The sequence below is a fragment of the Lepidochelys olivacea genome, assembly GCF_965140295.1.
Source record: "Lepidochelys olivacea isolate rLepOli2 genome assembly, chromosome: 9".
In the NCBI taxonomy this organism is placed as follows: Eukaryota; Metazoa; Chordata; order Testudines; family Cheloniidae; genus Lepidochelys; species Lepidochelys olivacea.
The window spans coordinates 16,668,924-16,691,132 of NC_140419.1; the positions used below are offsets into that span (position 1 = coordinate 16,668,924).

Here is a 22,209-nt window from a genome sequence, read left to right on the forward strand (position 1 = left end):
TTGCTGTGCTGGAATAGAATACCTATTCTCTGATAGTGACTGTCAGCCTACAGAAAAAGACAATTCCCTTGTCTCTGCTCTGGGCCCAAATTAAAGCAAAAAACCTCCAACTACTTGGAAACCTGCTTACCCAGCCCAAAGAAAAAGCAAATGGGTAGAACACATACCCCCTATTTACTTTTAGGAAGAAAAGAAAAAAAAAAAACTCTGGGTTGGAAGACTGTGAATTTCACTGCAGGAGTTAAGTACCCTGCCTCCAGGCAAAGAAAACCTGCAATTCACAAAGATAATCCCCTTTTGTCTCTGCTTGGCCACAGTTTCAGCTTTCAGTTTCAACTGCTTTCTGGACTTCCTTTCCAAAGGAAAAAAAATTTCCTTTTTAAAATCTGTATTTCTAGTTCAAAAAATCTCAACTGGATCTCAAAATGATTTCAGGTTAATCCCACCACTGTGCCACCATGTCAAGGTTCCTCCCCCACTCTGAACTCTAGGGTACAGATGTGGGGACCTGCATGAAAAAACCTCCTAAGCTTATCTTTACCAGCTTAGGTCAAAACTTCCCCAAGGTACAAAATATTCCCCCCGTTGTCCTTGGACTGGCTGCTACCACCACCAAACTAATACTGATTACTGGGGAAGAGCTGTTTGGACGCATCTTTCCCCCCAAAATACTTCCCAAAACACTGCACCCCACTTCCTGGACAAGGTTTGGTAAAAAGCCTCACCAATTTGCCTAGGTGACTACAGACCCAGACCCTTGGATCTTAAGAACAATGAACAATCCTCCCAACACTTGCACCCCCCCTTTCCTGGGAAATGTTGGATAAAAAGCCTCACCAATTTGCATAGGTGACCACAGACCCAAACCCTTGGATCTGAGAACAATGAAAAAGCATTCAGTTTTTTACAAGAAGACTTTTAATAAAAAATAGAAGTAAATAGAAATAAAGAAATCCCCCCTGTAAAATCAGGATGGTAGATACCTTACAGGGTAATTAGATTCAAAAACATAGAGAACCCCTCTAGGCAAAACCTTAAGTTACAAAAAAGATACACAGACAGAAATAGTTATTCTATTCAGCACAATTCTTTTCTCAGCCATTTAAAGAAATCATAATCTAACACATACCTAGCTAGATTACTTACTAAAAGTTCTAAGACTCCATTCCTGTTCTGTCCCTAGCAAGAGCAGCATACAGACAGACACAGACCCTTTGTTTCTCTCCCTCCTCCCAGCTTTTGAAAGTATCTTGTCTCCTCATTGGTCATTTTGGTCAGGTGCCAGCGAGGTTACCTTTAGCTTCTTAACCCTTTACAGGTGAGAGGAGCTTTCCCCTGGCCAGGAGTGATTTCAAAGGGGTTTACCCTTCCCTTTATATTTATGACAGATGGTGATCAAGAACAGGTGATGATCATCAACAACAGGTGATGGTTTGCATCTGGCACAGTCTCAGAGAAACCCTCACGTGGGAGTTTTGTGTTCAGCAGAGAGAGATTCTTGCTGTGTAGGTCATACTGCCTCTCTGACCTCCCAGCTGCACTGAGAATCATTAATTGTGTGATGAGGGCAGCCGCGACCAAGTGAATAACTCAACTGCCTAGCTCTTAGAGCCGGTATTACACCCAGTATGGAGCTCTTCTTCCACCCAGGAAAACTATATTTTGAGGTTTTAGGTCAGTAAATAAGAGCCAAGAGCTGAGAATGTTTCTTAAAGGCAATCTTTGGCCCAGGCAGCCCAGAGGTATGCAGGAGCTGGAGATTCTGGCAGGACAGAGGGAGGCTTTGGAAGTGTGAAAAACAGGTATTTGTCATCTGATCCTTTGTGGTTCCTCCAGTAGCTGTCCCTTCATCTCAGCCAACACTAATATCCTGGCAACCACTTGGCAGGACACTGGAGTTTACAGAAAATCACATTTTTTGCTTTGACTATGTCTGTTTCTTCCCTGTAGTAAACTTTATTCCTGCATCAGAATGGTCTCCCTGGGGCTTCTGTGGATTTGATTTGGGATCAAACACCATCAACCTGTAAACCAAGAAAATGCAAACACCGCCCTTTGCAATGGCTGAAGTGTGCCTCTCAGAGAGCTGGAAAGAGGACAGTGGTTCTGTTTTGCATGACCTTCTCTTTCCATTCTGGTGCCTGTTGATTCACTAGCTAGGGTACATCTACTGTATGCCACCACCACCAACAGAGGAACTGACTCCAAGTTTTACTGTGAGTTTGTGTTTGAATTAACCCAATTCTCAATGTCAAACTCAGATGAAGCAACAGAGTGTTCCATGGTTTCCACCCCAAACCATAAATAGGCCTTCAACACTTGAAACTGGGCCCAACTCATCTCCAAACTCATCCCTTTCTACCTCTCCGTTCACTCTAACACTCAGTGAAGGCTCTCCCTGAAACTCACCCTAGAAAGGTTTGTGCAGCTGGTGAATATGGCCTGACATTTGTGTTTGTAATAAAACCTGAAACCAAACCAGATGGTCTGTGCTTTGAGTATGAAAGTTTTACACAGCCCTAATTGAAACAGCCACACCCAAAAATCTGGATCCAGACAGCTCCAAACTCTGCAGGTGGGGGATTCAGAATCCAAATCCAGATCTAGGTTTTGCTCCAGCTCTACAATCGGTCAAATCAAAAATTCTGGATTTAAAATCCTGATGTTCCAAAACAAACTTAAGCATCCATCAACCAAGAAGCATCTTTTAATTGAAATCATCCCTTTAACAGCTCCTAACTGCAAGAGAAGTTAAAAGCCTGAGCTGCTCCCTCTCACTGCACATGATGAACACAAGGTAAAAAGAAAGAAAGGTAAAGATCTGTGAGGCAGGATCTGTGAAAATAAATACTGACCCACTTTTATGCTGGGACCAGTAACATTTTTGCACCTGACAGTCTGGGACTATCATGGAATAGCTACCTTTGAATAGTTCAGGCAGATGAGAGATTGAAGCCCAAAACAAAAATGACACTTGCATTACTGCGAAGCAGAGACTTACAGGGTATGCAGATCACACCAGTGAGAGCAAGGAGGGTCCAGGGGAGCCATTTGACTGCATGGGTCTGCTGTATATTTACGAAGAGCACTAAGAAGATGTTACTAATTGATTTATAATCTAATATAAGCAAAGAAATCTGGACAACATTCAACAGCCATTAAATTAAATCAGTGCTGGCTATGGGCCATATGCCTTTGCATGCAGGGTATTTCTGATTCTGAGATTTGCAAGGAACAATTCTCATTTTCTACTGCTGGTTTGGCTCTATCTTGCGAAAAATTAGAGTAGATGAAATGCACAGGCTCTTTTCAAAGCAAGCTGTTGTTATACTAATGACATGCATTTAGGTTTACTAAAAACAAAGGCCATAAAACAAAACTGAGCTGAAGAGGGGCCCTGTACTCTAATGGAATAAAGATATCTAGCACTTTATATTTTTCATCCACACCTTACATTCTCTCCAAATTACAGATGAGGCAAGGAATTCTGCCCAAACAACAAGCCAGTAGCAAGGCCAGGAATAGAACCTGGATCTCTTGACTGTCAGACAGCTGCGCCCACTATTCTGGACCATAGTTGGCTGCAGAGTAAAACTATTGCCAGTGTGTGCCTTAAGCAGGTCCCTATAAAAAAGGAGCAGTGAGGGTATGGCAGGGGGTTAATGGGGAAGATGAAGCAAAGTGAGGTCACTGACTGAGCTCCAATCCAAACAAAGAGACATGTCAGGCCAGACTATGACCAGCCCCTGTGTCAGTGAGCAATGAGACACATGCATCCTCCCCACGCCCTTGTGCCACCCACGTGGAAGTTGCAGACCCCAAGCAGAAGAACTGTTGTAATCTAACTTTGGTAGCTGGCTGTGGAGGAACACTGGGAGGTCCTTGCTGTGAGGAACCATGCTTCTCAGAGCTCCCCCTGGAATGATGAGCCCTACCCTCAATGGGAAGCTCTTGCTGAATGCCACTATTTAGTTTTTACATTTCACTATTCATATTTGTACTGCAATTTGTGTCACCTAATAGAGACACACTCCTCCTGCACCAGGACGTAGCTGCATAACCCTTTGTTCTAATCCTCAGTTTACTTTTAAACAACTCGAGACACATTTTTATTCACAGAAAATATACAAATTGAATGGGAGTTTGGTTAAAGCTTTGGGAATCAACAGGTCTCTGGCTTTTCCTGGTTTGTAGGCTGGTGTTCCAACAGCCTTTGCTGTGGGAATTCTCCAAGAGGCAATCACCTCCTTTGGCTCTCTGAGGAGGAGCTATTCAGCATAAAGCAGCATTCCCCAATGCACAGTCCACAATCACAGGCCGGTCTCCACAACGCTGCACATCTGTGTGTTAGACAGTCTTTCATGGTGCCCACATATCAAAGACCGCACTTATTGCTCCTCTTGAGTGTATACAACAACTAACTGTACCAGGCCTGTGATGTAATGAGCACAAGTGTTCTGCCAAAGAACTGGGGAGTTACAGTTCACATTGTGTACATTATATAGAACAATACAACACAACAAAATGCAGTGTGAGAAAACCACATTTGGATCTGTTTGGCCCCAAAGGCAGCTCAGTACCAACACTATTTGTGTTGAGTCAGCCCTGGAGAGGAGGCTAAAATAGAGCTCTGGGTCTGAACCCCCTCCCCCAAAGTTTGGGGGAATTCCACTCCAGCCTGTGTGTCATTGCTTCGGCCTCCTTCTAATCAATGCATTTAAAAAAAACATTTAAAGTCTGAGAGTGGTAACAGTACATTCACCTGTTAGTGCCATGCCCCATTTTCAGTCCCTTTAAGCCTTCCAGCATGGCTTTCTGCAGGAAAGGAGAAGAGGGGGAGAGAGCTGAAGTGTCGCATCCTCGTGAGCCGTGTTGTTCTAAGTACCTTGGAAGAGAAGGATTATGGCACAACAAGGCCCAGATCCACCAAAACTTTCATGGCACCTGAACAACCTTTCCTCCTAATCATCCCCACTTCCAACCCTACCTCCTCTGAACATTCTCCCCCCATTCTGTCATATAACCTCCTCCCCAGGTGGACATGCCAATTTCCCCCATTCTTGAGTCTTCAACTGAGACACACTCAGCCATTTTGACCCCCACCTGTGCAGACAACTGGTCAAAATTAGCCACTGCTTTCTGCTCTGCTTTCTCTAACTGCAGGGCCTGGATCTTAAGGATTGTGCCTTTGTTCATCCACACGCCATCCCCAGGACCATCCAGTGTTTGGGTATCAGGAGATGTCATAGAATCATAGAATATCAGGGTTGGAAGGGACCTCAGGAGGTCATCTAGTCCAACCCCCTGCTCAAAGCAGGACCAATCCCCAATTAAATCATCCCAGCCAGGGCTTTGTCAAGCCTGACCTTAAAAAATCTAAGGAAGGAGATTCCACCACCTCCCTAGGTAACACTTTATTCCAGTGTTTCACCACCCTCCTAGTGAAAAAAATTTTCCTAATATCCAACCTAAACCTCCCCCACTGCAACTTGAGACCATTACTCCTTGTTCTGTCATCAGCTACCACTGAGAACAGTCTAGATCCATCCTCTTTGGAACCCCTTTTCAGGTAGTTGAAAGCAGCTATCAAATCCCCCCTCATTCTTCTCTTCCGCAGACTAAACAATCCCAGTTCCCTCAGCCTCTCCTCATAAGTCATGTGTTCCAGTGCCCTAGTCATTTTTCATGTCTAGTCCCCATTCACTACCTTTGCCAATAGCTACCATTTGTTTTCATTACTATATAGACCACGCATGATTTCGTTAGTGCTCTTCCCTATTGACAGATCTGTTCCTGAGGTCAGTCAGGAAACACCAGTTGCCTTTCCATCTCCACTACCAACACTAGTGAATAATAAATAAATTATTGTAATAATATGCACTTCTACAGAGTATCATAAACCTGAATTAAGCCTCACCGCAACTCTATGAGGAAGGATTATTATTCCCATTTCATAGACAGGGAAACTGAGGCACAGAGTGATTAAGTGACACACCCAAAGCCATGAAGAAAACAAGTGTCTGAGCAGGGATTGGAATTCAGGAGTTCCTGGCTCCCAGATCTGTGCTCAGATCAACCCCCTCCCTTCTATCTTTAATGTCTTTCCAAGCAAGCCAAATGCCAGCATAGACCAGACACTGCACTTGTCCTTCCTCATCATTCTTCAGAGGTAAATTGCTAGCTGCGTGTAGTCAGTCAACCTAGGCTGGAGTCAGGAATGCAGATCTGTAATAGCAGAGCAGTAAGTGAAATCGCCTGCTGTCAAAGATTACCCAATAATGATCAAAACAGAAATCAGCAGTGTGCTCTAAAAGGAAGGCACCTCACATTGTTAACATTCCAACCAATGTTTGGTCGTGTGAAATAAATGGCTTAGAAAAGTGTTGCCTCTTATTATCTTAAAGTTATTGGTAAAAATATTAGAGTAAATTGGTGCTCAAGAAAATTCTTACGGTTCACACCTATGTGCTTGAAATAGTTAGGATTCCTTCTCCCCCAGTAAAATAATTCCATTTAATTCTCCATGTTTTGTTTAATGTATACCAGCCATAAGAGAAAAAAACCCAAAACTATTTGATTTCCTTGAGTACTTCAAAAAGGCATTTCCTTTGTACTGGAGTCTCAGGAACATGAAGAAACGTGTTGCTACCAATGGGTACATTAATAAAACATGAAGGGCCAACACGCTCTAATCTTCCCTCAGTAAAAACTTCCATTGATTTCAATCCGGATTTTGCCTTAGCACACTAAGAACTGCAGCATTAGGCCCTCAGGGAATTTTTAGACACACACAGGGGGAGAGATTCTTCTGTTACTGACACAGGGACGAACTGGAAATGACTTTGCTGAAATCAGCGGAGTTATTTTGGGGTGAAAGAAAACAACCCAGCTCAAGGTCTTTATCTCCAGCACCATCCAAAGTTCATTTCAGTCAGTGGGAGCCATTAACTGAAGTTTCAGAGTAACAGCCGTGTTAGTCTGTATTCGCAAAAAGAAAAGGAGTACTTGTGGCACCTTAGAGACTAACCAATTTATTTGAGCATGAGCTTTCGAGCTGTAGCTCATGAAAGCTCATGCTCAAATAAATTGGTTAGTCTCTAAGGTGCCACAAGTACTCCTTTTCTTTTTATTAACTGAAGTTAACTTCAAATTAACTTTGGATCAGACGCTCAGTCACTAAGGGTATGTCTACATTGCAGAAAAGGTGTGTTCTTAATTCTGGTTAAAACAGGTGTGAAGACACAGCAACTTGGCTTTTAACTCAGGTTAGCAGCTCAAGTTCAAGACAATAATGGAGCTGGGATTGAACTCGAGCTGCTAACCTAAATTAAAAGCAGAGTTGCCATGTCTTCACTACCATTTTAACGCAAGGTAGGTAATTTGAGTGAAGTACACACTACTGCATTTGCTAACATCAGAGCTATTCCCTTTTCTCGTTCCAAGATCTACACAGTTTTTGAATTGATTCAACTATTTCAGATAACGATGTGATTTAACAATATAGTTAAATCAGTTCAGCCTCCAGCGAGGATGCAATTAGAGCTTAATCCTGCACCATTTAAATCAATGAGAGCTATAACATTGACTTCTACGGGCCCAAGTTCATGCCCTTACTCTGTTCTAAATGTGCTTCTACTGGTATAGCTTTTAAACGATACCCGTATAAGCACTTTTATAATGGTATAACTATGTCCACATTAGTGTGTTGTATCACCTTAACAATACTGATTTCTACGTTTTCCAGACATACAAAAGATTATTGATAATTATGCTGACTCAAGCTATCATTTGGAATGTTAATGCAAGGAATGAATGGTACTATAAATAAATACCCCCTGCACAGGGAGTCTGACACTTTGATCATTATAACACAGCATCAGAACGATACTGAGCAGTACAGACCAACTACAGAGTAGAATTACTCTCCCTGAATCACGAAGAAAATCCTTCAGAATCACTGGGAAAACTGAATAAAAACATAACAGGGAATAGATATTTGCAGACACACAGGGAGGAAGAAAAAGCCAGTGTTTGCACATACTTTTTTGTTTATTGTACAATATTTCATTTAAAGTACAAAGGCATCATCAGTATTCACTGGAATTTACTGTATTTGTAATGGGTACATTATACTGCGTGTTAAAAAAACTTCCATTTTAAGGATGCAAGTCAGAACACAAATTAATTGGAATAAAGAAAAGAATGTTTTTTTTAAAAAATCAATGTAAAAATACATTTTTTTAGTCACCGATCTGTACAAAAAAAACATGGATAGTGGGGATTAGAGCCCCCTCATGTCATTTAAAGCTATATACAAATGCACCATTTACCTTGTAATTCGAACCTTTGGGCTTCATTTCCTTCATACTGATGAATTTAGAAAAACATTGTTACTAAAATGATCAAATTCCAAAAGAAGTATTTACAGAGAAAGGCAAACAACCTTCCCTCCACCCCCAATCTTACAAAAGAGAAACATCTGTGTGCCTGGAATGCACAGAGTCTCTCCCTGTCCCTGCCGTTTCCATCCTAACTTTGCCAAAGGAGTGACCTTGAGTGGGGGAGAAGTCTATGGTAATGCATTCAGAGAAGCTATCAGAGTCACTTTAACAGTGGGAAAGTGTCTCTTCCACACTCCCATAATCATGGGAGCTGGAAAAAAAGAATAACTAAACAACCACCAGCTAACGTGGAACTACCAAGAGCATCATGAATGCAAGAGGTTAGGGTGGATAATCAGCAAGAAATAAATGGGGCATGGCCTGGTCTGATTTGCTAGAAGTGTCTTTTAAGGCAAAAGTGGGGGTTTCATACTTTAAAATATCAGGCACTCATGATGTGTTTTTTTTTAAATCCTCCACTGTGGAGCTTGGCAATGGTGTGTAACAGTACAAACAAACCCAAAGCACCCAAGTCCACCAGTAAAAGCATAAAGAAAAGGAGTACTTGTGGCACCTTAGAGACTAACCAATTTATTTGAGCATAAGCTTTCGTGAGCTACAGCTTATGCTCAAATAAATTGGTTAGTCTCTAAGGTGCCACAAGTCCTCCTTTTCTTTTTGCGAATACAGACTAACATGGCTGTTACTCTGAAACCAGTAAAAGCATGTGATGATGAAGGCTCTGGGGAGTCTCATGGTTGCTTATACATGAGCACTCTTAGCATGGGTAGGAGAGCTGGATCCCGATGCGTAGTAGAAACGGTTTTCACCAAACGACTGAGCATCTCCTGAGCAACAGACGATGACGCAGCCACCAAAGAGGCAAAGGGCAGATCCAATCCAGCCTGTGTAAAGGGAGTATCCAAAACTCACAATTGTGGTCTCACGGTGAGCAGACACAGGGAACCAGATAGTAGCAACGATACCACACAATGCTGGGGAGACATTAAAAACAACAGTAACTGCAGCACATCAATCCAATCCAATCATAGATGTAGTCATGTGAGCTACGTTAAATAAATGTGAGGCACAGGCTTCTGCTGCTAGCCTGATCACAAGACAGACTGAGCAAATGCAATTCCCACCAAAGTCAATAAAAATTGCAAGCTACTTAGCACCTCAAGAACTGGGTCTTGATCCTGCATGGCACCTCCTGGGAGACAGCAAGTGCCCTTAAGCTCCCACTGACATGACTGCCCTTCCAGGAGGGCAATGGGCACCTCACCGCAAATTTGGAAGGATTCTGTTTTCAATCCTTTAGGAACCTGGCAGATCACAGTAGCTTTTATTGCTGGAGACCTTGAACCATTGGCACATTTTTACAGGACACTTAAGACCTCAGGGTCACTCACCATTGTTTAACAATCAACATTCAGTGAATGTCAAGATGTGCAACAGATTCAGGAATAAACTTACAGATCACAATATTTCACAATATTCACTTCTTAATATTTCGGTTTTAGGCAGGATGGGATAGCAAATTCCTTTTCAGGTCCTCACTCTCTCTTCCTCTCAGTTCATGCTGCTTCTATTTTCATGGTTAACAATGAAATTCATGTTTCAGAGTAGCAGCCGTGTTAGTCTGTATCCGCAAAAAGAACAGGAGTACTTGTGGCACCTTAGAGAATAAATTTCTTGGTCTGTAAGGTGCCACAAGTACTAATGAAATTCAGGTTATGATGCAGTTTTGAGGGGGTGGGGAGGAGGAGAAAAATTACCAATATTTATCAGTTCAAATTTAACCCTTTCAAGCCTATCTACAAACCATTCAGTGTTACTAATGAAAGTCACTTGCCAGTAAGTTTAAAAGCACAATAACAGAGGAAGAAACAGTGGGTATGAAATCCTGACCCCACAGAAGTCAATGACTTCTGACTTCAATGACTTCTTGCAATTGACTCCAATAACCCTAAAGATAAGCAGTGAACTACCCATTCTTCCAAGTTAACTTTTGGGTTGGCGAGGGCAGGGGAGAGTGGGTATACTTTGAATGGCTTTGAGGCCTTACTTTGTTGCTTTTAGTGCCGAAGAAAACAAATAAAGGCACTGGCATCTGACTGGTAAAATGGCTTCAAAATTCATAATATCAACAGACAATCCAACCAGAACTCAATATAGCAAAACACTTGCAGCCGGACTCTCATTGCCCAGCAGCTCATGTAGTCATTTACACCAGAGCAAAGTGCTACCAGATCAGAACACCACCCACTTTACACGGATGTAAATGAATACACAACATGCAGGGCTACAGACAATCCCAACCCTAGTGTCTCCACAGATTTGACAACACTACTGACATAAAAACCATCCTCCCAAAATACAGCCAGTTGGGTGAGGCACATGAAGCTATGAATTATGCAGGGAGTTTCCAATTGGTGAGGATCATCGCTAGTAAATAAGTATCATTTTCTAAACTATTATCCATATTAACAAATAAAGAATAACTACCCTGAATATTTTACAGTTAGTGCACATAGAATACATTTGTGCGTAGACTCCGTGGGCTATTGACAAAGTAGGCAAATTAATTCTCCCTCTGCTTCCCTCCATTTATATACCCCACGCTAAGGCTATATTTAAGATTTTAAAGATCACCCTCAATAGTTCAGTTACTTTCCAAGGTCTAGCTTCCAATGAAGTCCATGGAAAAACTCCCATTGACTTCAGTGAGAGCAGGATCACATAGAATGCAAAATGACACGATTGTGATATAAACAGATGTTAAAAATCATTCCTACCGATTCGAAAAGAAGCTAAATGTGCCCTTTTCATAAACACATCACAGAAGTTAGAGTATGCGGATACTTCATAGTCCTTTTATATTGCACAGTAGAAGGAATATTTTGCACTTGCATAACAGAGACCAGAGTCTTGCCCTGTCTGTGTATTAAATGTGTGGAGTTTAGATATGACAGGCGTAACCTATTTTCCCTTGAGAAAACAGTAGCATGCCCTCTCTCCCCCCCGACTTTGTCCTTCACGCCCACTGTGGGTTCTCATGAACCTTATCTTCAGTATTTGAACTGAGTAACCTGCAGAAGGGGTGGGAACCTGAACGTGGGAGGATAAAAGCCTTACAGGAGAGATCTGAGCAGAGTGGAAGAGAGAAAGTAGGAATATCCTCACAGGCATTTAAAGGACACCAAAAAGACACTTGCCATTTGGTGCAATCTGATGCATTCCAAAGGCAACATAATTAGAACTGGAAGGATTAGGTATTTATCAATAAATGTCAATTTCACCATAAATACACAAATTGAGGAAAAGTAAGAAAAACACTGCTTGAGAACATATTAGAGTTTGATTTAAGGATATTTACTTTGTATATTTCGATCTGATGTTGACAGTTTGTGTTTTAACAGTTATAAAGCTTTAACTTTTTGAATCTCAAGTTCTATTGCTATTAAATAATTATTGGTTTCAGAGTAGCAGCCGTGTTAGTCTGTATTCGCAAAAAGAAAAGGAGTACTTGTGGCACCTTAGAGACTAACAAATTTATTTGAGCATAAGCTTTTGTGAGCTACTGCTCACTTCATATTGTCTGACCACACATTGTCTGAGCCTCCCATAATTTCCTGCAACTGTGAACATTTAAATAAATAAAAATTGAAAAATGCTTAAAACACATCATTTTTCAGCTACTGGGAAAATTTAAATAGAAAAGAATGTTTAAAAATAAACATTGATATATCCATTAAAATGATTTAAAATAAAAATTAAATTCTGCAAAGCCTAAGTATAGTTATGGCCCAAGGATAAAAGTCATCCCTGGAATGGATGATTTGAAGGTATTCAGAAATAAGGAAAATTCCATAGGAGGGCAGAGAAAACACATCTCCAGTTCAAACATAAAAGCAATATCTATTGGCAAGCAAGTAAAATGTATGTGTCAGATCTTCAGCTGAAATAAATCAACATAGCTCCACTGATTTATGAGCCAAATTCTCAGCTGGTGTAAATCCATATAACTTAACTGACTTCAGTTCACATGAAAACTATATGCCTCCGACCCATAAGAAAATAACCCTAACAAAACTCTCGCCTTTTATTCCTATTCCTTAATTATAAGCTATGTAGGTTAGGCCTGATTCTTTTCTTGTTTGTATCAGGAGCAATTTCAGGGAAGTCAATCGAGTCACCCCAGAGTAAGTGAGCAGAGACTCAGGCCCCTTTCTCATTATAATACTCCTCCTTGAAAGGTCCCACATGGACAGGAATATATGCATTTCGGAAGTGCCTCACCAATCAGGGCACCATATAACATAACATAATATAATATAGGCAAATTAAGAACACTCTCAGAAAAATTAGAATCAGCAACAAGAAGGAATCAGCTGCAAGGGAAAAAGTCCAAAAAAGGAATGGAGATGGGAAAGGTAGAAGGAGAGATGGACAACAATATTCAGGTTAAAAAATAGCATAAGGGGGAAAAAGCTCAGACTTTTTTTTTTAAGGGGTCAGAGAAAGGGGAGACAGATTTTAACTGTGGAGCAAATTCCACTTCCCTGTGGGAGAAGAGCTATAGAATTTAGTAGGGACAGAACCAACAGGGGTCTACAGAAGTTACTCTAAAAACCTATAGAATTAAACAGAAAATTAGATCCTTTTTCTGGGCTTTTGAACTATCCAGTAGGATTCTATAACAAGGATTGAAATCTATTACATTCTACTGCATGGTCAAAAAAATCTACTCCAAAGGGGTTTTTTAAAATTAAATTCTATAGAACTTCTTCATAAAGTTGCAGGAATGGTACAATGGCTTTCCAGTCTACAGCGTGATTGTGATGCTATGAAGCAGTTGGCGTGTGAACACAGATGTCCCTAGGTTATAGAGGAAGTTTCACATACAGCCAGAAGCCACACCCTTAAGGGCATTAAAAGCCAGAAGTGACCAACTGAAAAACAACGCAGCACTTTATAGGCAACCAGGGTCAAAAAATACCATTTGGCATAATATGATCATGGCTGCTGAAAGCAGTGAGAAAACATGCCCCTGTATTCTGAACATGCTCATTGCTATATGAGTTCATAATAATCACCCTCACTAAGGGTCTATCATTGATCCTGCAAACACTGAGTGCTCTTAACACCCATTGAAGGCAATAGGAGTTGATGATACTAGGCACTCTCAGGATTGGGCCCTAAAACAACAATTCTTTATGGCTCATACATCTGAGAAGAATCAATCTGCCCATGTTTTATTTCCTGCAAGAGCAAGCTGTGCTGGACTCCGTCCTTGTGGCTATCAGGGAATCAGAGCGAAACAATAACAAGACTATGGCAGAGTTACAGATTTCCACCAACCGTGTTAAAAGATATCTTGAGGTTGTGTCAAAAATTAAAGTTGCAAGGGGAAAGATGTGGGGAAAGAAAAAGGAAAACTGTTTGGTTAAAGCAGAGAACTAGTGAGAGACTCTGTCCAGGAAAGCAGAGATTGCAACCCCAATGGCTGCCGTTATTATTAGAGAAAATATTTGTTTATGGAAAAGAGAGGAACATTTGAAGAATGCTAATAAAGCCAATAATAATTTTGAGCCTCCCGAAAGAGAAAGACCAAGGGGATTTTAAAGGATATTTGGGGGGGTGGGGAGGATTTGAATTTGTCCTGCATGTAGGTCAGCTTTATCTGATTCTTACAAACAAGAAAATCCATGAGCTTCTAATGTTTTCAAACATGAATGTATCAACTGAGAATCTGCAAAGCCATCTGATGGCTCATGTAAAAAGCTTCTTTGTTGCCCACAAAGGGTACAATCATCTTTTCTTTTCTGTCGGCACTGGGTAAAAAAAATATATTTATGTCCATAGACTGTAAGAGCCTTATCCTTCCAGACCTCTCCCCCACAACACAGGACAGAAGAAAACACTTGCTCTGATATGAGAAGAGCTCTCAGGGTCATTGAAACAATAACATCTCTTGTATATGTGGATAAACTATGTGTAAACCACCTTATTTTGATGTTGACAATGTTGGGAAACTCTGCGCAACACAAGCCAATCAAAGACACTCTATGGGTCAGTTTCACCTCCCCACATTTGGTTGTCACCAGCTGCCACCAGTTCTAAATGAGTCTGTTGATCCTGATGAGGGATGTGTTCAAACTCTGCTGGATTCCCAATACTTTGCATGGGTAACATTTCAATGTAAATCCCCCCAAAAATATTGGGAAAGAACATGCCACAATTTCAATATTTCTACAAGTCAGCGGGTTCTGATTTTACTCTGGAAGTGACAGAGTAGGATTCAAGAAAACTTGCTTTGTATAGCAATGGAAGGAAAAAGCAGGAGTTTTTGTAGGTAATTTTTAGGCAGGATTAAGGGTTTAGTGAAATAGGTTTCCCTACAAGCTGTCTGAATATAAACTGCCCCTACTTCTCTTTTTCTGCTAATACTGCCTAGGATTTTTACTAAGCCAGCCCATGACCTCTCACAAATGAGACTGGGCATTGACATGCCATACATTTATACTTGCTCCATCATACTACTATAAATTCATATTGTCATGTCCTCCACACTAAATCCCAACCATGCCATTAATGTGTCGATTGGCCATGTGCTTGCAGGGGTTCAGACCACTGCACTGAAACTCTTAATCTTCTGCATTATAAACTTAGTTTAATTGGGTGGTACATTCACCTAAATAGGGAGCATAAAAGGGGATTGGGGGCTGGTGTGGAGGATAGAGTAGTGTGAATCTAGCTTGACATACTGTCAAGGGGAGTGAGTCCCCACTATCTGCTTTACTATAAAAGCATTGGAAAGTATCCGCAGAAGAAGTAAGTAAAGACAGTGTATATTAAGACAGTGTTACACTTAGGGAGAGAGAATGTCACTGCACATGGAAATTTCCCTGAAATCTGCCTCAATGTCTCCTGTTCTCTCCTATTCAGTGTTATCCAGAGCGAGTTTCTATGATCCTCATTCTACCCAAATAGCAGCTTCCCAATTCTTTAATAGAATGTTGGGGTTTCTTTTTATATTAAACATTTCTTTTAAAACAAAATGAAATGATTCTGGATTCCCAAAGGGGAAACAATCTGGAGTTTTCCTTTAGAGTGTGTGAGGATTAGCAGAAATTTGAGATTAAAAAATAAAAGGCAATCTTTCCTTCTTGACTGCCATAATTTTATTTTAAATGTGACTTTATAACATTCAAAACTATCGGACTTCCAAGAATGGGGCTATTATGAGAGAACTGGCTGACCCCAATTTAATCTTTTACAGACTTTCCATTATTCAATGTATAAAATAACCAATGCGGTTTCCAGTTATCTTAATTTTCAAAATCAGAATAGTAGGTATTTGGTTTTTTTTCACCATCCTTTATTTCAGACCCCACCCAATCTACACTAGGAAATTGACCTTTTGTTATCAGCAATGGATCCCCATAAAACAAGTACCAACAGTTTGGCTGCTAATCTGTTTTTTCTTCCATCAACACTAGCAGTTGAACTGTTTTCAGCACTGAATCAGAGGGAACCACTTCTGACAGCTGTTTGCAGCAACAGATCGATTCCCTAGTACAGACGGGATTAAAGCAGACATAAAAATATACATCAGCACAAAAGATAGAGTGGTGTGCACATGTACAATTGTTCTTACTTCAGCCTTGCTATTTTCAGTGGACATTAAATCAATGGAATATCTGAGCCCACTATTTTCCTGGCAAGTTTTCAGTCGTTATTTTAAATTCCATAATGTGTAACACGACCTCTGTTTTTCTTTTTAACGATTTCAGTGCTAAACGCACATCAATTTCTTAAATTAATAGGGATATTTACAGTGTTGGCAACTCTTGTGATTTCTGCTCAAATTTCACCAAATTTGGTATTATTCTTAAAGCCTTTCTTCCAGGAGTCATGTGACTAAGTGAGATATTTTCAGCCTTCATTTAAGAAAAAAGCAAGTTTTTAGTCCTCATGGTTGTTCAAAAAAGCTTGAATCCTAGAATCTCAGGGTTGGACGGGACCTCAGGAGGTCATCTAGTCCAACCCCCTGCTCAAAGCAGGACCAATCCGCAAATTTTGCCCCAGATCCCTAAATGGCCCCCTCAAGGATTGAATTCACAACCCTGGGTTTAGCAGGCCCATGCTCAAACCACCAAGCTATCCCTGCCCCCGTACTGAAAACGAACCACAAAATCCGACAGCAAATAAAAACAACCATTTTAACTCAATCTCATGATTTTTGGAGCCTGACTCATGACTGTTGAATGCTATGGGCTGGCAACACAATATTTGTTTTCCAGAGGACAAATCATTAAGCTGCAGTGGTACTAAAGTCATGTACTTGTGTCCAGTATTCACATTCCAAGGACACCACACCTGGCCAAATTTGACCGAGAAAATGTAGGTGGTGTAAAAATTTATTTTAAAAAGCTTATGATGCATTTGTGATTTTTGTAATCTAACTGAAACAGTTTTATTTTAAACATTTCCCTGCAATGCCCACACAATTTAAACACTGCAGCACTGGGCTACTGCAGGAGAGCCTGAAAGTGATTTGAAACTGATTAGAATAAAAAGCAAAACTGACTACAGTAATATATTTTCATTGATGGAACTGAGTGAAATGCACAGAGTAAGCAACGTTGTAGTGGAAGGTGCTACACTAGGGCCAAAGGGGTTAGAGCAGACAACATGAGAAAGCAAATATGTTCGGTTTTAATCCGCCATAGTATTATTGGTAACATGGGTTAGGAAATTTGTTTATTTTTATTTATACAGCACCAAACATCTGCTAGGCACTTCAGGGCTTGATCCTCCTGAACACACTCCACTCCCATTGACATGGGTAGTCAACACCTTGCAGGACTGAGCCCTTACAGACAGTGGGACTGATTCTGATCTCATGTACACGAGTGTGTATAAGGAGTTATTCCATTGGTCGCAATGGAGAAAAATCAGTGAGCAATCAGAATCATGCCTAAGGAGTATTAACTGGTCCATGTCATTTTAACATTAACACTTTCTTTTCTCAAAGGAGTTGCCAGGTTGGAAACGTACAGTATGTCTACACTGCAGCTGGGAGTGTACGTCCCAGACAGGGTAGATAACACATGCGAGTTCAGCTCAAGCTAGCATGCTTAAAAATGGCAGTGTGGACAATGCAGCACAGGAGCTAGTCCGTGCTATTGCCCATGCTGCAAAATCCACACTGTTATTGTAGGTGCGCTAGCTCAAGCAGAATTAGTCTGTGTCTGTCTACCCTGGCTGGCAGCACCCAATGAGAAAGTAACTGAAATCTCGAGAAGAAAAGAATTATGAGCCAGACCCTTTTTCATCATCTGCAGCTCCAGAGGGTCCTGATGCAGGCACAGGATTTCTGGAACCTCCTAATTCACATCCAGCTCTGCTTGGTCTCCTGTGTCCCAATGAGAGTGAGGCTAAATTTTTCAACCTAAACTTTTTTAGGTGAAAAATGCAGACTGGTGACACTGAAATATTTCACAAATTTGTGTCAATTTGGCCAAATTGTTTTGGTCAAAAAAAAAATCTATAAAAATGGAAATGTTTTGGTTTTAGCATTTTCAAAATGAACTGTTTTGATTTTTCAATACAAAATGACTTTTTGTTTTGAGATTTTCCTTGAATTTATTTTTTTAAATCTAAAAACATTAGAAAATGTTCAAAAGCTAAACAAAACATTTTGTTTCAGGTCAAGGAACCATCTGCTTGACCCCAAACAAATTTTTGTGCTGACTATTTGGAATTGGTGGTGAACTGAAAGATCCATTATTCAGACCTCTTTTGTCCCAATTTTATGGTGGGGCTAGCGGATCCATCTCTACTCAGATCCGCCAACCACTGCACCCCACAGAGCTGGGACACACAAGCCAGGACTATTTCCCCCCTCTTATTTCTCCCCTCCACCAGGATCCCCCTCTGCCAAGGTTGGCTATTTTGGTGCTCAAGGTTTTAGACTGTGGTCAGTGATGAGTTCACACATTACATTAGCCCTCTATTTTGACTGCCTATAATAGGGATGGTCTGGCAAACCTGCAAACCCACACAGGGCCTATATATCTGATTTTAGGGACATCATTTGTGACAATATCCTTTTAAAATCCAGATGCACTGCTACAGGCCCCAGCATCACAGGCATGGAATCAGTCTCAGGATTTGTGCTGGAAATGGCCCACCTTTATTATCATACACATTGTAAGGAGAGTGATCACTTTAGATAAGCTATTACCAGCAGGAGAGTGGGGTGGGAGGAGGTATTGTTTCATGGTTTCTGTGTATATAATGTCTTCTGCAGTTTCCACAGTATGTATCCGATGAAGTGAGCTGTAGCTCATGAAAGTTTATGCTCAAATAAATTGGTTAGTCTCTAAGGTGCCACAAGTACTCCTTTTCTGTTTGCGAATACAGACTAACACGGCTGTTACTCTGAAACCAGTATACATTACAGTATTATCCTCTGACCAGTGAGCCTGTTAAATGAGTCTGGGGACTCAGCCCAGTTCCCAGTGCACCACACAGGGGCAAAACCTACCATCATACTCTTGTTGGAATGGTCAGGAGAGAGCCCAAGGACTGAGCAGGCATGGAGACTCAGTCTAGTTATGGAAGGGATTCCCTTCAGCTCAGAGATGAGAGGAGCTGCCCCTCTTCCAAGGACTTCAAAAGGACTTCAAAAGGATGTTCTTCAAAAACATTAAGTCACATGGTGTTTTTATAGGTGTTTAGTGCTTAGTTGCTGGAACTATTTGCAGAATGAACAGCAAATTAAAGGCTAAACTCATAACTGGGGGTGAGGGGAGGGGACGGGGGAGACTGGAGCTGTTCTGCTGTGCTCACTCCTCTTTAACTGACTAACCCTTGTGCTCCAATCCCCAGCCCTGGCATGTGCTGCAGCCGCTCATCCGTTCCCAAGCCCCAGCACTGACTACCTCTGCACCCAGTGTTCACTTTAACAAAATAAAAAAACCAACAACTGCATGATGTCAGTGCTGGCTGCCACGCTGAGAAAGCCAAGGACGAGGCAGAGCTTGCACAAAGAGGCCACTTTCCCTCGCCCCTCCTCCCCTGCTAAACAAACTGATAAAAACAAGACACCAAGGCTGTTGTCGAGATGACGAGGCCTCAAGAATACACAGGTGTTACACTTGGGACAATGAGCTTCACAGTCTGATTCTGGTCAAAACAATCTCCCACTCAGTTACGGAGAAAGGGAAGAAATTGTGAGAGTAACTCAGAGTCAAGGGGGAAAGGGCAAGACTGACGGGCCACATAGGGAAGAACTGCTGACGGTATGCGGGCATATGTCCTTGCCCTCAACTTTATACCCTGTCCTGTTATTGAAGCCAGTATGCCTGCAAGACTTGTACCTTCTTAATCCTGCTTTCCTCACCCTTACACTCAACTTATTTTTATGTGATTCCACCTGTGACACTTCACAGGCACAGAGCTAAGACGAGAATTTGGGGGCTAATCTTTTTCTCTAGGCAACTTTGGGGCAATGGGCAGGGGCGCTGTAACAATTTTTTATGGTGGGGGTACTGATGATGTAAACCATGCGTTTGTTATTACTACTTGAAGCCGGGGATGCAGCAGCACCGCCAGTTCCAGCACCCTTGGCAATGGGAATCTAATTCATGTTCCCGCTCTCCCCTGCCTTACCCCGCAAACATAGTAACACTACTGCAGGCTAGCTAGCCAAATCAATCACCCATGGGCAGCTGTGTGTCTGTCACTACTGATCACCCTACTGCAGACTCGTGCTGGGTGCTTTACTTGGAGCAAGATGCCAAAGGACTCCCTAAGACAATACACAGTAGGGTTTAGAAACCCTTCTCCTCCCCCCGCCATCATTCATTGCTTCTTTTATTTGTTCTCCTCCTCATGTTTATGCATTTGTTTTCTCCAACAGACTACGTAGTTAGTCCACTTGTCCAGGCTGTGGTTAGGCCAAGCCCAGACAGCCATGTCTTCTGAGCGATGGATCAGGTAATCTCCTGCCTACTCAGTTTGTACAGCATGTTATCCTTAAATCAAAAGACGGGAAGTATGTCCAGTGGCCAGATGTGCACCTTACCCAAGAGAATGAGCAGGACTCCTCCCAGCTGGGAACGCCGGTACTTGGCAGCTCCAGGTTCATGACCCATCCGAATACAGGGTAGAACAGTCAGCAGCAAGAAAACAGCAGGGAGGCCCAGCACTGTGGCAGCAATCATCAGTGCTCGGCATGCCTGGACATAGCCTGTTGACAAGGAAAGGAAGCAGAGTCTTGATTAATAAACAAAAACAACAGGAGGAGATATTCAGCCAAACACTCCTATATTACTAACTACCTAAGCACCAAGAAGCTATGGAGCTGGGGAGCAGAGGAGAGGACAGCAAGGGAAGAATTTGGCTTGGGAGGAATTTTCCTAGGTTCCCAATCCTTAACACAGAAATGAACCTGGTTAACAGCGGAAATTTAAAATGGAAGTTCTCAGACAGTGGTCCATGGTCCACACCACAAAGCCCATCCTGGTGGTCTGCAAAATGAGAGCAATCTGGGTCATTTACATTCTTATAACTCAGGGATATAAAACCACCCCGACACAGCTGAGATATGGGACAAAACCCAATCGATCCTGAAGGGAGCATAAAGTAAGGAAATGATCAACTCTGTAACATCAATCTTCTTTCTCATAACCCTATGGTAGCCTCTCCTAGGAGGTATCTAGGGGGATTAGACTTCCAGCAGTGAGGACGGGCAATACCCAGCTGACCCATGGCACTGACCCCCCACCAAATCAATGGAACTTCAGTAGATAGCTCCACTCTGTACTTCATTGTGTAATATTCCAGTGCTGTTGAAGCCCCACACACAGTGGAGGCAAATTTCCAGAGGCTTTGGTCAGCCAGGCTAGATGGGGGATTGAGAGATGGGCACCAGTTCTAACAAATAGGAAATTCCACGAATCCCTCAGGCCAATATGGACATCACAGGATTCAGGGGTTTAATAGGCTGAACTCCCTGCCACTTCAGCAGGCAGGTAAACCATGTCCTCTACTGAGCTTCTGTTAACCTATGCAACAACAGCTCAACACAAGACAGCAGGAGATCATAGAGCTGGTGACTGTCAGTGTCCCAGGACAAGGCACGTGTCATTTATATTTGTCTGTGAAATGCCATACACTCCTATTATAACTAACAAAGTAATTACATACATAATAATAATGCTAAAATTTGCTTTTGTTAAAAGGGTCACATGTTTGGCTTTGGTACAAAGTTTGTTCCTATTGTTTGGAAGTCTCCTATCTGCTCCGGACACAGTCTTAATAGGATAGGGAGGTTCTAGGGGAAATGCACACATACTCCCAGCTCCCATTCCCATCCTGTCCAACAGAAGGAAATGACAGCACTGCCATAGGAGAGAGGATTCATGAGTTCAGGAACTCTGATGATACCACACAGTATTTCTGCAAACAGTGCCTTGAATCAAGAGTCACAGAATTAATTATCATGCAGATGAGAAACCAGGGTTCAAGCATTTTCCTCTTCTTGGACATGTAGACTCTGTGTACATTTGAACATCTGCTTGAAAACAAACTCTTTAAAAGGTGTATGGTAAACAAGACTGAAAAGCCCGGTGTGGTTTCAGTAGAATCGGTCCCAGTTAAACATACATACGCATTTATTTTAAATCCTTCTAACTCATTCAGTAAGAGGTACTGTGTGGATTTCAGCTATTAGACAAATCAGGATACATTAGTCCCTGATGTATACCCACTGGTATTAAAGAAGTTACTGCAAGAAGTATTTTGGCCTGTG

At 41.7% G+C, this 22,209-nt stretch overlaps 1 protein-coding gene across 2 annotated transcripts in view; it reads right to left on the reverse strand.

The window, feature by feature from the left end:
• CLDN11 (claudin 11) overlaps window positions 1-22,209 on the reverse strand; it is a 47,341-nt gene that overhangs the window by 23,300 nt on the left and 1,832 nt on the right. The window contains exons 2-3 of one of the 2 annotated variants that reach the window (XM_084638893.1): window positions 20,482-20,646; window positions 8,108-9,376 (exon numbers count right to left, since the gene is read on the reverse strand). In XM_084638893.1, the coding sequence (XP_084495019.1) occupies window positions 9,144-9,376; window positions 20,482-20,646 (398 nt within the window). In that variant the 3' untranslated portion in view covers window positions 8,108-9,143. Of the gene's footprint in view, window positions 1-8,107; window positions 9,377-20,481; window positions 20,647-22,209 lie in introns of those variants that run through there. The other variant, XM_084638894.1, reaches the window with a different exon arrangement.